At 43.7% G+C, this 15,973-nt stretch overlaps 1 protein-coding gene across 2 annotated transcripts in view; it reads right to left on the bottom strand.

Moving 5' to 3' along the window:
- The window catches only part of LOC120064417 (activin receptor type-1-like), a 33,667-nt gene extending 17,694 nt beyond the window's left edge, over window positions 1–15,973 (bottom strand). Inside the window, exons 1-3 of one of the 2 annotated variants that reach the window (XM_039014988.1) lie at window positions 15,659–15,973; window positions 1,660–1,733; window positions 201–455 (exon numbers count right to left, since the gene is read on the bottom strand). In XM_039014988.1, the coding sequence (XP_038870916.1) occupies window positions 201–455; window positions 1,660–1,726 (322 nt within the window). In that variant the 5' untranslated portion in view covers window positions 1,727–1,733; window positions 15,659–15,973. The remainder of the gene's footprint in view (window positions 1–200; window positions 456–1,659; window positions 1,734–15,658) is intronic. The other variant, XM_039014989.1, reaches the window with a different exon arrangement.

Raw genomic sequence — 15,973 nt, 5'->3', positions numbered from 1 at the left:
AAATGGCCTACACGCAAATGAAAAACTAAATGTAAATGTGTTATTAACTAAATCATTGTGCAAAGTGGTGATGTGCTGCCTAGGTAGGTAGATATATGATGTGGTAATGTGAGTGACTCAGCATGCTGGTATTGCTTAGCCTACATTGAGGGAGGGATAAAAGCATGAGTGTAATGATTTCAAAGACAACAATGCGTCACCTCTCTCTGGGTCTGCCACTGTGACATTCATGTTACAAAGGTCGCCATGGCAGCACTCCACAGTCAAGTTATGGGACGGGGGACTTCCGCAGCTTATGGACCCTTCGCCAAGCCCCACAATGCACCCCTTCCGTCGGAAGAACGTGGCGTTCTGGATGGAGACGGCCGAGAAGCACTGCTGGCCAATACAACGGTCTCCGCTGTCGCATGACGGCCCGTCGCAAACACACTCATAGTCGCTCGCGTTGCCCTTATCTGCATAGTCATTAGACCAGACAGACATTTTTAGTATTCTCCATTCATTTCAAACAAAATCTCAACACATACTGACGGACAGAGCTGAAAAGAAACATATTTAAACACCAAAGGCATAAAATACGCAGACATTCGGCATTGTTAAAACTTCTTCTGGATCGGTCCCTTCAACGGGACGCTTGAGCTAACGTAGGCTAATGTGATTAGCATGATGTTCTAAGTAACAAGAACATTTCCCAGGACATAGACATATCTGATATTGGCAGAAATGTTTAATTCTTGTTAATCTAACTACGCTGTCCAATTTACAGTAGCTGTTACAGTGAAATAATACCATGCTATTGTTTGAGGAGAGTGCACAAGTTTGAACATGAAAAGTTATAATAAACAAATTTGGCACATTTGGGTAGTCTTGATACAATATTTTGAACAGAAATGCAATGGTTCATTGGATTAGTCTAAAACTTTGCACATACACTGGGTGCAATCTAAATTGCACCCGGGCTGGTATAATTCATTATGGTCTTTCTCTTGCATTTCAAAGATGGTACAAAAAAATACAAAAGAACGTTTTTTTTTTTTCTTTGTATTATCTTTTACCAGATCGATTGTGTTATATTCTCCTACATTTCATTCACATTTCCACAAACTTCAAAGTGTTTCCTTTCAAATGGTACCAAGAATATGCATATCCTTGCTACAGGCAGTTAGATTTGGGTATGTCATTTTAGGCGAGAATTGAAAAAAAGGGACGGATCCTTAAGAGGATTTATTAATATGTGAATATTGTGGTCATATTGTGGTCATGTTAGTGCAGGATATTTGCTATGTTCAACCTCCCTCATTCTTATAATGAGTGTGTCATCATTTAGCTGCTACACTACAGTAGGCGATGCAGAATAATAAGTATCCCCAGCCAGCCAGCCAGCCAACCCGTGACAGTGAGAAATCCTCAGTTCTCCCAGAGCCCAGTCTGCGAGCCTGTCACTGCAGTTGTTAAAAAAATGCTGCGAGACAGCGGGGGAGAGGGAGAGAGACAAAGCACGCCCTTGACAGAAAAATGTAAACTCACTACGCAGATTCGAAGCCGTGTACTTGGCCGAATGTATGGGGAATGGTACCGAATGCGTGTAATCTCTGAAGCCGCTACCTAATGTATAGATGTTTTTATTATTTTTATTATGGAAAGGTGTCAAAATCTTACCTTCCACACTGGAAGAGGGTAAAACCAGAAGTATGAAGACCAGAATAAACATGTCGTCATCTAACATCGTAGACCTGGAAGAGACAGAAGTTGTGATTAGACGACCATATGACATTGGAATAACGTGTTCACTAAACATGGACTTTCAAAATAGCTTACAATTTAGAAAGACAAGATACATACATTTATTTGTGTCACATCATTTGACAAATCAACGTCTATGTAAATGCCTTTGTTATGTCCACTAAAATGATTTCAAGCCACTTGCTGTGACAGGATAAAAGGATGGAAAGAGAGGGGGGGGGGGGGGGGGGGGGGGGTTTGATCTAAGAGCACCATCATAATGGCATTTTTACTCAAAGAGAAAACCCTTTCCTTGTTTTCAATAAAGAGTCAACACCAACTTTAAAATGCTCAAGTAAAGTGGGTCTCATGCCTTCCTGTTGTCCTGGCAACAAGGTGTTGAGTGGCAAGCAATGGGGAGACTGATGCACTCCTATTGGCTGAGCTGTAGAGAGCGAGAGAGAGAGAGAGACAGCCTTCTTGACAGCAAGGGGAGTAGACAGACGCGGCAGGAGAACGAGGAGGACCGGAGAGGGGCACAGCAGGGAGCACCAACGTGGGAGCCCAAATAGAAACATTTCAAATGAGGAGGCTGGGTCTTTAAAACCTTCTATATATGTGTCTTTAGGCACATCGACATGCATGTCCATTGACGTCTGCTTGATTTCGGCTGTGATCCGTCTGATTCAAGCAGAGCCCACCGCACTCTACAGCAACACATCCGCACTCCATTAAAATAAGATGCATGTTTTCCAAATCTATTCCTGTAATAATTCCACACCGATAAGATTTGATGCGGGAGGATATATATCTCTCTCCAATTACACCACCTTTTCCCCACGCAGCGTGTTTACGACATACTAAGCCCGGGCTGATCGTTATCTTGGCAGTGTGTGTCTGCCCACTGATAAATATCCCAGTGGTGTATTCCCAAAGCCTTTGTGCCCGCTCCCAGACATAAATGTTAGCATTACCCCAACACCGCCTGTATGGTCCTGCTCACACAGACCACATGCTGCTCCTTTAATCAGAGCACAAAACAGAGGCTGCCACTGAGAGATAATCAGGGGCTCTGTGCAGAGCAGAGTGTGGACAGGGAGGGGTCAGGAGGACCGAGGGGGGCACACATGTATGGCCAGGGGGCAACGAGAGGGCAGGGGGACAGAGGGAGGGGGAGGGCACTGAGGAGGAATGGAGGGTGGCAGATGGATAGGGGGCAGCACAATTAACGAGGACAGGGCACAGACTGGTAAGGGAGGACAATGATGGGGTAGGTCAGTTAAGGTGGACAGCATAGTTTGGTTAAGGTAGCTAAATTACGGTAATGTTTCCAAAATTCCCAGGTTTTCCAAAAAATCCTTGTTGGAGGATTCTGATGTCGTGCATATTCCCTCCTGATTGCGGGAATTTTGGAGAAAGTTATTAGAATTCTGCAACCCTAGTTGAGGTGAGAACAAACACAGTGCAGCTGCATATAGGGATGCATAGCATGACACAGATCTCACAGTGCAGCTGCATATAGGGATGCATAGCATGACACAGATCTCACAGTGCAGCTGCATATAGGGATGCATAGCATGACACAGATCTCAGTGCAGCTGCATATAGGGATGCATAGCATGACACAGATCTCACAGTGCAGCTGCATATAGGGATGCATAGCATGACACAGATCTCACAGTGCAGCTGCATATAGGGATGCATAGCATGACACAGATCTCAACACCCTGATACAGGAAGCTGTCTTCCAGACACCTAATATCCATCAATATATCACCTCAATTATCTGCCCAGTGAACCTCAGCCACTTCATCTGCTCAATCACTAGCCTTTAAAAAAAATAAAAAATTGATATTTTTTTAAATCACTGCCCGTCTGCAGTCTGCCTTCACACAAAGACGAGAATGCGACCACATTCTATTTGGTTGAAGGATAGCCTAACTTTTGCAGCATATCAAAAAGGCAAAACCCTATCGTCATCTTGCGAGGACAGCGAGCAGCAATGCCTGTGTTGAATAACAAACCGGGTCATGCAAGGCAGAGGCAGATCTGATGCAGTATTTGTGTTGAGGGATTAACATGTGCTCCTCCTGATATTGGAGACGAGAGAGAGAGAGAGAGAGAGAGAGAGAGAGAGAGAGAGAGAAACAAGGCCAGCAGCATACGTTGCGCGGAGCATAGAGAGCGGTAGGTTTTTTCCCCCAGAGTTGTGTGCCTGTGCTGGGCTGTGATTATGCTCCCTCTGTCCCTGCATATTGAATTCTCTGGCAGTCCCCTGGCCACAGTGAGTTCACAGAGCTGACATCCTGACAGGGGCTGACATCCTGACAGGGGCATTCACCCCTTCAAGAACTCCCCCCCCCCCCTCCCCCAGTCTCAGGGAGGGAGGTCAGGCAGTTCTCGTTGGTTGCCATTTTCTGTGTATCTTGGGCTAGTATCTAGTATCCCTGTAATACAGTCAGCCAAGGGAAGGATAAATACATAAGAGGGAGATCAAATACCGATCGGCCACTAAAGTTCATAAGCAGAGGATTTGAAGGCGTGGTGTTGGCAGTGGAAAGGCTTTGCTGAGATGTTGTCTGAGGACCAAGTGGGAACAAACAAAAATTTGGACAAGTTGTGGTTGAGGCAGTATGAAAAAGAATCAGGTTTCATGCAGTCCTCCTCCTCTCTCTAAAACGATCCTGAAACGATTCACAGTCCCTGCTCCTTCAAAAGCTCACATTTGCATCAAAATGAACATTTCAGTGTTGACTGTTGAGTCACTTGCACACACCAGATATTTGGATGGATTCGTCCTCTTTCACCCAACTGTCATGATTCAATCATGTTTGGTTGCGATATGCTTAGATCGTGCTCAGGTAACGATTGGTGCGATGCAGTGTAGAACCTTATATTTTGTCTGATGTGAGATGTGTGGTCCTCCCAGACCCAGTGTGTGTGTGTGACGCTGAATGGGCCTGGGAGCCCTAGCAGGAGCTGCTGAGTCATCGTGCTGCCGAGCTGGGAGACAGGAGGTAGAATCTGTGTCTGAGCTGGCATAGTTACCATGGCACAAATAGCCCCAGCGCCAGGGGAGCCGCAGGGAGGGAGAGCTGGGCAGAGCCGACCAGGTCTGGCCCGCTCCAGAGCCCATGCCTCTCATCACATGTCCCGTCCCACTCAGCAAGGAGTACGACACCAGAGAGATGGAGATGGCCCGCTCCGAGGTGAGCGTGGGTGTGACACAGACAGCGCTGAGGGCGAATTAGCCCTCCGCAAGCTCACCTGGCATTCACACAGCAGACTAGCACAGCATATCGGATCAAAAACACTCGCCACCTCATTCAAAGGGGCAGCCTCTGCTTGCAGCCAAACAGCCAAGTGAATCAGAATGAATAAAGTCAAGCTGACATAGGATTGCAGTGTTTATTTGGTTGTTTACAAGACCTGTCTGGAAACTCTGAAAGAGAGAGAACCAAAAATAGCCTTGGTTAGACAGGTGCAGCTACAACAAATATAAATACTATAGATTATTTGGGGAAACGGCATCTCATAACTGCACAACAGACGGCAGCCCACGACTGGTTGTGACATGCAGAATGCCATACAAACACCCATTGCCCATTCAAATTGAAAATGTTACAACTTCAACACACACAGGATGTTTTTAGATTTGTTTATTATTAGTGTACTATGAGCAGGGGGAAAAATTTCCTTGCTTCCATTTGAGCAGCAGAGAAATGCTCCTGTTAACTGGAAGTGTAGTGCTTAAAATCAAGAACGACTTCTGTCGCACCCAGGCAATGCTGTTCAACTCATCCAACGGCTAATCAACATTCTTTCAGCATTCAGCTTGCAATTAAAAAAATAATTTTAATCACGAATTTATGCCACATTTTTTACATTTAGGGACATCGCACTTCAAGAACGTGTCATCCTACAACAAAAAATAAAAAAATAAAAAATGGACAGATTAGCTTTTACAGAGCAAACAGTCACAAATAATTCCGGGACTGAAAACAACTCGGCCATGATAGTTAATTACAGCGTGCTAGACGGCTAACAACTGGGGGTTGCCATAATCACACTAAATCTGAAAAACTCATTAACCTATGGAAGTCCTGCTCCACCCTTGCCAGGGGCCTCATCAAATGGGAGCTTAAAAGAGATAAAGTGAAAAGCCCACAGGCAGCCCTCCGTGGCCCCCAGGACCCTACAGTCCCCCATTCAGTTCATTCTGGCCCTGCCGGAGCTATCGTTCCTTTCTCTCTCTAGGACTTCAACTCAGCGGCCGACTCTCTCACAATGTAAGGAATGTAATCGAATACAAAATGGCCCTTTTCTTGTAAAATCACAATACTGACACTCCTGTCCTGGTAAGAGGCGAGCGAGCGCAGCAGGTTTGGTTCCAGGATATGGTGCAAGAAAGGGTAATTTCTGATACACATACACACAGGGGCCCATGTACTAGATCATTTGAAATCAGAGACAAAAGATGTATTTTCTTTCAGCAGTACGATTTTTCCCATCATTTTGGCTTGGACAACGCCCAGAGAGACCCTCCTGAAAACTGTCAGACTTGAACAACCATTTTGCCTCAGATGACCTACTCGTCACTAAGTAAAATTAGTGGTTAGAACGTTGGGCTAGTAACCGAAAGATTGCAAGATCGAATCCCCGAGCTGACAAGGTACAAATCTGTCGTTCTGCCCCTGAACAAGGAAGTTAACCCATTGTTCATAGGCCGTCATTGTAAATAAGAATTTGTTCTTAACTGACTGGCCTAGTTAAATAAAGGTTAAATAAATGAAGTTTGATTTCCTATCGGACATGTCATGATACCCTGGGATGGTGTTGGCAGGGACTACTGATGTGGTCAGACAACCTTGTTCACTTTGAAATTACATTGGGAGTGAGGAGATGGGAAACAGATTGCTACAGCAAGTGTTTCAATTCCATCCATTTTCAGCCTCAACCTCTAACACGTTGCACAGGTGAGACGCGAGAGCAAGAAAGAAAACAATTAACGACTGCACCACCACAGAAGCTCTAAAATGTTCTAAAACCCCAAGCAACAAGACTTCCAGAACAATTAAATAAAGTGCTCTGTGCTACAGAGACGTCAAGAACAAAGTTTATGGCTTCGAGAAGACATTCAAGACAAGAAGTCAGCATGTTGCACCCGGCAGCAGTCACCATGGCACTGCGGAGTTCATTGTAGGACCACCATCACAACACTCGCCACGGCCAATTCAAACACCGTCTTTATGACCTTTAGCAATGTTTGCAGAAAGTGGAATGCACAAACATTCTCCCTCCGATTGCCCTCTGACAAAGATCAGTGTGCTGGAGCGTCAGGGCCCTCCAATAGCACCTTGATTTGTACCACCTCTTCTCCACTGTCAGACCTGATTGGTCACATTGGGCTCGCCGAGGACAAAGATCAAGTGTGGGCTACGAGAGGAGAAACCTCTTATTAAAAGACTCTAAAATTACAGTATGGAAGCAACAAGAAGAATCGTAGGCGACATCACCAAGCAGAGGGAATTTCAATATGTTTCTATTGATTTTATGTCCTGTGGCAGAAAGTGAGCTTCGCCGTTGAGTGGGCTTAACAAGACCAGTCCCCCCAGCCACACACACACACAAACACCCCATGTCTACCTGTCAGCCTGAGTCTTCCCACACTGGCTGAGTACCACACAGCATTACTGCAGCTGGACCCTCAGTCACACCCTCCTGTCAATGGAAGCTTAATGACCTGCTATTTCTGATAGTCAATTGCTCCTTCAATTACAGAGGATAGGTGACAGGACATTATAGTTGATCTGATGGATCTCCTCTCTCAGTGATCTTGAAGCACACAAAAGTGGCACTGTTCAATAGCATTACCCAGGGCTCTACGCTGACCCTTTTTTTCTTCCTACAAGGGTCATGTGCGCGTGCGCCTAAGCTGAAAAAAGGTGCACACAAAAATGTAGGAGCACAAAGAAAAATATTTTTGCTAATAAAACAAGAATCCTTCATTTTTCTAGGCGCCCAAGTGCTCCTAAATTGAAATTCCAGGTCACACAGCAAAATATTTAGGCACATTTGCAAGTCAAATGGTGGCACTGTAGATCCCTGTTATCTTGTCTTGGTTATGGGGTTTTAATCATTTGGGAACATAATGTCATGACATGTGAGAGTGGCAGATTCGGGGTCTATTTACTTTCTAAAATATTTTGTGCTCGGCCTCCATCGGAGGTTTAACCTAGCTTCCTCACAAAGCCATGGAGAGACACATAACAGCATCACGGAACAGACAAGGATGTCCAAGTTGAACTGCAGCACAGCACATCAAACACACGTTTGATATTAGCGAGTGTAACTAATGTTAGTCTTGAGACGTAAATCCGGGAAACATATTTGTTTACAGAAGAGAGGCTAGGGTTTTCTCAAACTCGTGTAATATGATACTTTGAGTATTTACACACCATGCCAAAAATGTCTGCCTTGGTTTTATCTTCTACCACCGGCTCGTTACATACCGTAGGTATTAGGATAGATCACAAAATCGTACGTATAGGCCTCCCTCTAACACGGCTCATTTAAAACGTTCCAAACACAGACTTTACTTAAATAAGGGAATCCTTAAGTCATCTAAATGAAGGAATCCTTAATGAAAGTAAATGAAAAAAAAGGTACAATCAAACATATCAAGGGATCGATCAAACAGAGGTCACTGCTCAATTACACGCCGGCCATGATGCGAGTGAGCGTCACATAACAAATGTACGCATACACGTCAATCATTTCACCCCCACCGCTTGCACGCGTGAACGAGTGTCTGCGTAGCCAAGAACTAAAATAGAACTTAGTTCTATTTGAGATGCTCCACGCGCTGCAAATCCCCTCCTTATTGGATATCAGGTGGTTACAAACCCACGTGGATGCTTGAAAAAACAAACAAGGCAACTTGAACTTGAACTTAAAGACAACTAAAAACTAACTAGGTTTCCCTTTTTAAATGGTGGATGAATAGTCAGAGTGGAGAAACACAATTTTGTATGACTCGGGAGGGTGTCCAATCAACAATGCATATTTAAAATATGTTAATTATGTAGATAATCTAAGAAAAACAATGGTCCAAACTTCATGTCTCTATCATAATCCGTTCAAAAGTTATTGGAGTTTTTAACCCTTGTAGGATGGCCAAAATTAGGCTGACTAAATCAACGGAAGCTAGAGGGGGAAAAAAGTGGTCCAAAAATTGCACAGGTTCGTTCGTGTCAGTTAGGCTGAGCACTGAGAAAATTTCAGGTCTGCTGAGCACAAAACTTGAAAGTTGTGAACATTCTGTACAACTTCCAGCGCACGTTTACTGTGAACACCGAGGCCGTACCCTCTGTTATAACAGTGGCTATTTTATCATAATATAGACCTATCAGAGTGGCCTACCATCAAAAACAATGGAGAAAATGCATTCCATAACATTTTAACATGGAAATAGCTGTTCTATCATTCAGCCTATAGGGTCAGCCAATGTGTGGTGTTCAATGTAGGCCTACATCCCATGAGAATTTTGAAAAAAAACATGCAGGGCTTGACATTATGCTCTTTATCCACATGTCCTTCAGACAAGGAGGTGACTGAAAATGGCTACCCGCAGAAACTACTTTGAAGATGACCACCACAAAAGTCTCCAAAGGTTGCACCGTTCTGTCAACAGAGCTTGGTGATCATTATCGGATGTATTAGGTAACCCAAATTTGACTTTCTGGATAAACTGTTAATGAAATGTTAGAGAAATACCCCACTGAACTATTTAGAACATGAATAATCAATATTTGTCTTAGTAAAATGTTTAACATACGGAACTGACATTTCATCAACCAATGCGCATCCTCACCCCCTCGGGGTAGAGTGGGTGGACACCCTAGACTCCGGGTCAAACTTCTACAAAGAACCAGCTAAAAAGAGGACAATATGCATGTCAAGTAAAATAACAACCCAATGTTCATCTCCCAGGACAAACTAGCTTGCAACAGCTAGCGATCTTTAAAAGTCCAAGAATGTTTCATGCGATTCGACAAATTAATATACTGTAATATAATGTAGCATGTTCACAGTTGGATTTGATATATTAACCTGCGTGTCATGATCGCGTCTGGCGCGGATGGATAAAAATCAACATGTGCTCGATGGCGTGGACGGTGTAGACAGCATGTTAGGGAATTGAACCTGCAATTTTAATCCTTTAAAAAAAGGCACACTATGCAAAAATCGCTCAGCTATTTTCTGGTTGTAAAATTCTAATAGTTCTCCTAATTTCAGTTTATGACAAAACAAACATCTAAACCACTGAAATACAGTTTCCATAACCAAGGTTATTGTATTTTCAGCTGGTGTACAAAACACAAAAATAAAACGGAAGTACGGGAAACATAGAAATAGCGCACATAGAACAGATCTACCGCTTCTTAGACTTGCTTTCAATGAGAATGACAGATCAATGTAAATTTGGTTGGATCACCCAAAAAAAAACATATTGCAGCTTTAATTCTATTAGTATTCTACATCCACTCCAAAGCCCAGGAATGGGGAGCAAGGAGGGGCAGAGAAACCAAACAGAGCCATAACTTCCCCCCTAACAGCTGAGCAATAAGAGCACTGAAGCGAGTGAAGCGCTCATAAAATGTGTATTGCAGACTGTCTCCAGTGCAGTCTCGGGGTAATGGGAGAGCGAGGAGCCAGGAACACTGCGGATCTGTGTCTGCTCTAGTCTGCGCAGACGGCAGACTCCCGTCTCCATTTGCTTTTCACCCACATTTGCACAGAGAATAGAAACAGAAATCAATAACCCACTGGAGAGCCACCAAAGGAGAGGCACCCGGCAGCAGGAGCAGACACACACAGAAGTAGGACTAAAGTCTGGCTGGGGCACAGTCATTCTCTGTCTGACTTCCTGTCTCGCACTGAGCCGAGGCTGCAGAGCCCGCCAGGCCCCAGACGACTAGGTTACACTCATCCTAATATGTTTCGGCTGCACAAGGCTTATGATTATTAAAGGCTCAAGGATTTCGACTAAAAATAACATGCAGACAAGAGGCCATGTCCTAAAAAGCAGTGGACACAAGGGTGAAACAGGCCAAGCGACCAATATGCTGTGTTCCTCCGCATCCCCACCGCCTCCACAACTGTCAGGTCTACTGCTAATCCAAATAGAAAATTAAAAGCACAACTTACTCGCATGTCAGCGCCGGGCACACATGGTCAGCAGCGCCAGCCTCGCAGCTGATGGGTCCTTAAAGAGATTGCTGCTCCGTTGCTGGAGTCTCTGCCAAGTCCTGCCGCCCCCCCCCCCCACCCCCCCCGCTCCCACTCTCTCTCTCTCCCTTTCTCCGTCCCTCCCTCCCACACACACACACATTCATACACACAGGGATGCAACCAACCAAACACACACAGTTACACACACACCTCTTCTCTTACCCTCCCAGGCTGATTTGAGACAGATCTACCTACACCACTGCGCCTGAGCCAGCCCCAGACTCCTGCTCAGACTTGAAGCTCTGTGTCTCTGTGGACGGCGCAGTCTGTTGTTAATGACAGTGTGTGTAACCTTATCCTCCCGCAGGCTAGTCATGGCTCTCTCTCTCTCACAGAGCAAGGCAAGCTCTTCTCTCTCTGCTTTTCTCTCATAAATGTTCCAGTCTATACTGCCTGCTGTTTCTGACAGCCAAATGACTGTGTACAGAGAAATGATTGCTGTCGGAGGACTGTTTCCCCTACTCTCTCTTTCGCCTCTGTTTTCTGAACTGTTCAGGCCTCTGTGGGCAAATGATGCACTTTACGGTGCTCTGAAAGAGCAGCTGCAGAATGGATCTGGGGAGGAAAGGCCAGCACATCTGCTCCGATTGAAAGTGGATACCATGTCATGTGGAAGTAATGATTATGGGAGAGAATTAGAAATTGGTTTAAAACAGCATGTTGTGTCAGAAACGAGTTATGTTGAACCCACTAACCCGACATGAACACTTGGTGTTTAAATGGCCTTGATCAGAAAATAGAACACTGCTGGTTGCACTCAGCCCAGTAGGTAAACCGTGCATGACTCAAACAGCATCGAGAGATTCACAGTGTAATCTGCTATCTTCGAGTACAGGGTTTCCCCAACCTCGGTCCTGGGGCCCCCCCTGGGTGCACGTTTTGGTTTTTGCCCTAGCACTAGTCAATTCAAATCATCAAAGCTTGATGAAACCAAAACGTGCACGCAAGGGGGGCCCCGGGACCAATTTTGGGAAACCCTGATCTAGTAGATAAACGTCCACAATTAAAATTGTAAAAGTTTGAAAAATCATTATGGAGCTGTAATAAGAGAAACATGGTAATATCCAGAATCACATTGGCACAATATCATTACAGCAATACGTTTTGTTCCACCATCAAAAGAGCTTTAGTAAACCTGTTCCACTGCTTTAAGCGGATTCGTTAACTGTGACAACTTTAAATTAACATCTTCATGAAAAACAATAGGAGTGCTACATTTCTGAGCAGCCTACCAGAGATTTTCCCAACATTCACCACAGTGTCATTGGGCCAAAGCACAATGATTACATTGTCAGGAAGGACACTGGAGAAAGAGCGCTAATCAGGGCGTTATGGGTGAGCAGGCAAGATCAAGTCAGACCCTTCACCTCAGTTGAATAGAGCAGGAGCCCTGAGCGACCCTTGGGTCTGACCAGTGTCTCCGTCCAGACTGACGTCCCGCTATCTGACCGCTTATCAGCAGACTCCAGGACACGAGTCACTGAGCTCACCAGGCGCCCACAAAGGCAGCATGACCTCAGTGAAGAGGCAAGGAATCAGCTAAACTAGCGAGACACTCTCCAGATCACTAATCACTCACTCACTCATACAGCTCCAATAGTAGGTACAAACATCCAGCACAGCTCTACTATTCTGAACAACTTTCATCAAAGCAAATTCCATCAATTATACTGAACAAAAACATAAAACGCAACATGCAAAAATGTCAAAGATTTTACTGAGTTACATTTCATATAAAGAAATCAGTCAATTGAAATAAGTTCACTAGGCCCTAATCTATGGATTTCACATGACTGGGCAGGGTCGCAGGCCCAACTGGGAGCCAGGCCCAGCCAATCAGAATGAGTTTTTCCTCACAAAAGGGCTTTATTACGTGCGGAAATACTCCTCAGCACCCCGCTCCCCCTCCCCTCACGCTAGTCCTGGGCTAGCGTGGTTACACGTGGTCTGCGGTTCTGAGGGTGGTTGGACATACTGCCAAATTCTCTAAGGAACATTGAATTCTCTGGCAACAGCTCTGGTGGACATTCCTGCAGTCATGACAATTGCACGCTCCCTCAAAACTTGAGACATCGGTGCTTAGAGCGGATATTTTATCGTCCCCAGCACAAAGTGCACCTGTGTAATGATCATGCTGTTTAATCAGCTTCTTGATATGCCACATCTGTCAGGTGGATGGATTATCTTGACAAAGGCTTAAACGCTGACTAACAGTGAAACAAATTTGTGCACAGAATTTGAGAGAAATAAGCTTTTTGTGCGTATGGAACATTTCTGTGATCTTTTATTTCAGCTCATGAAACATAGGACTAACGCTTTACATGTTGCATTTATATTTTTCTTCAGTGTACATGCACAATTTCTACCACTGTTTTATAGACTGGTCAGAGCTACAGATTCCCTTCAATATTGATACCAATAAAATAAGTGACAAGTGATCAACATTCCTTTGTGTATTACAAACTGTCTAGTAGTCGATTTCATAAGCAAATTCACACATCGTTCACATGTGATAATGTCAACAGTAGGGCCGTCAATTATCTGCTTCAAAAAGACACTACTTTCAAGGATCAAGGCGAGCTGCGAGGCATGCCTGCCTCGACACATCCCGATGATCTCACACAGTTGCCACCGTAACTTAGTCACCTTAGACAGCTGAGCATTTTACACAACATCATCATCATGAACTCTTGACTCATTTGAGAATGGAGGCTAACCTTGGATTCTTTATGACACACTGGAGAGACACTGACGCCAATGGGATGTAAGGACATGATTTGTTTCATCAACTAGAATCCATTAAAGCGACTAAGGGACAACTGATTGACATTCACAGCCAATAACTGACAATGTGAGCGTATAACAGCTTTGAGAAGTTTATTGAAAAGAGCAGAACCTCTAAATGGTGATACCAATGACTTGTACGTGTTATGTAGAAGGGACATACATATCAATATGATGCAACAGAAGTGTTAATATTATGTAATGTAGCCCAAGTGAGGCCAAAAGTCCTTAGTGTGTTGTCTGTGCATGCTCTTCTTTGGTCCTCTTTTAAATTAAAGCACACAAAGAAGTGAACCGTGAACTATCAGGTACCAATCAATGTTTTTCGAATGGGATTGTCTTTCGGATGGGACGTTAAACAGGTGACCTGACTCCCGGTGGTACCTAAAGATCCCAAGGTACTTATCTTAAAAAGTAGGGTTGTTAATCCCGGTGTCCTGGCTAAATTCCCAAATCATACCATCATGACCACCTAATCATCCCCAGCTTCCAATTGGCTCATTCATCCCCCCCGTAACTATTCCCCAGGTCATTGATGTAAATGAGAAGGTGGGTGTTCTCAGTCAATGTACCTGGTAAAATCTGGGATAAATACAAATTTTCCCCAATGTCGGGAAGTATGTATAGTGTCTTCCCCCTCTCTGGCTACAGGAACATTGTGATGCTTATTGCCCAGCATGGGATTGATGGAGCGACACAATCAAGAAGTGGTGCTCCCAACAAAGTCTACATGACAAAGGCACACTAACAACATGAAAACCGGGTGTAATTTTGCACCTACAAATGACTAACCCCTGAGCATAAAAAGTTGCAGCCATAAGAAGTTAAAGGGGCAATCAGCAATTGCTACATCCATTTTTGGTCTAATAAATTAATGATATGCACCCATTGATTCTTGAAGAATAAAACTTGTCTCATGAGCTTAGTTCAATTGTCCTACACCTTAAGAAACCAAAATAGAAACTTGTTTTACTCCCATGTTTGTAGAAAACTAAATGTAAACAAACACTATATAGCCACAGAACATGGTTAAAACTATAATGTTGGTATCATCGATGGTCAGTCCTTGCATCCATAGCTGTCTATAAATTTGAGATTTGTTACATTACTCCAACCCCATCCCTCAGCCTTTTACTGAAACAGGGGTGGGGAATATACGTTGATACCGTTTCTGCTGCTGATTGACTGCATTATAAACAAATCCAAATGTAGCCTACTATCTAGATCTTGCCATTACATTATTTAATTGGGTGGATATGTTCTATGCTTCCCGTTCTTAAGTTTCGTATATGCTCTTTTACTTTCGGTTTTGTACACCAGCTACAAACAGTTGAAAATACAATATTTTTAGTTATGGAAAATATATTTCTACACTATACTTGTTTGTTATACTTAATTGTTTTGTGACAAAGTGAAATTATGCTTACCATTATATATATTTTTGTAACCAGGAATTGGCGAAGCGATTTCTGCATAGTTAGTAAGGGGAGTTTGGGTTATTAGGTTATTGTGGCAATCCCATCTATTGGAAAAAACAACAAAAATGCTATCCTCCAGAACATTATTTGTTTCTCTCCAGGTTAAAAAAAAACAAGGTGGCCTAAAAGACCGTTTATGGGCCTAGTATTTCAAAGAGAGAAATTAACATTTTCTGGTTAACCTAAAGTTTGTGAGAGAGACTTGAAAGTGCCATCCACTGACTTTCCCATCGGGAAAACTAAGGCTGTAGCTATGCTACAGGTTACGTTTGTACTATTTAGGATCCGCGCAAATCCAAAGAATAGGCTACGCCTACGACTCTCTACAGGTAGCTACATATTCCAAATAAAATATACAAATATAAAAACAAATAACTTACCTTACATGTAAAACTTACTAAGTGCGTTGAGGACGCACAGACGTAACCTAATGTGCTAAAAGCACAAGTCAGGCTAGTCTGCCATCTCCCGAAAATTCACCGAAAATAGCCTATTTGTTTTGATTCCTTCAAAAGCAACATTCCAGTTTCAGCCGACATTGCCCTTCGACTTTGATACAATATTACAATTTAACGAACGTTCATAATCCAAAGTAATAGAAAGTTGCGGTCAGTAACTTGGCCAGCGTTCCATAAGCTTTGGTGTTCCACACTCGATATTTTTATGGTGTGTAGCTACGCTACGACAATTCCTAG

The sequence above is a fragment of the Salvelinus namaycush genome, chromosome 19, assembly GCF_016432855.1.
Source record: "Salvelinus namaycush isolate Seneca chromosome 19, SaNama_1.0, whole genome shotgun sequence".
NCBI lineage: Eukaryota > Metazoa > Chordata > Actinopteri > Salmoniformes > Salmonidae > Salvelinus > Salvelinus namaycush.
This window is presented reverse-complemented; position numbering and strand designations above follow the sequence as displayed.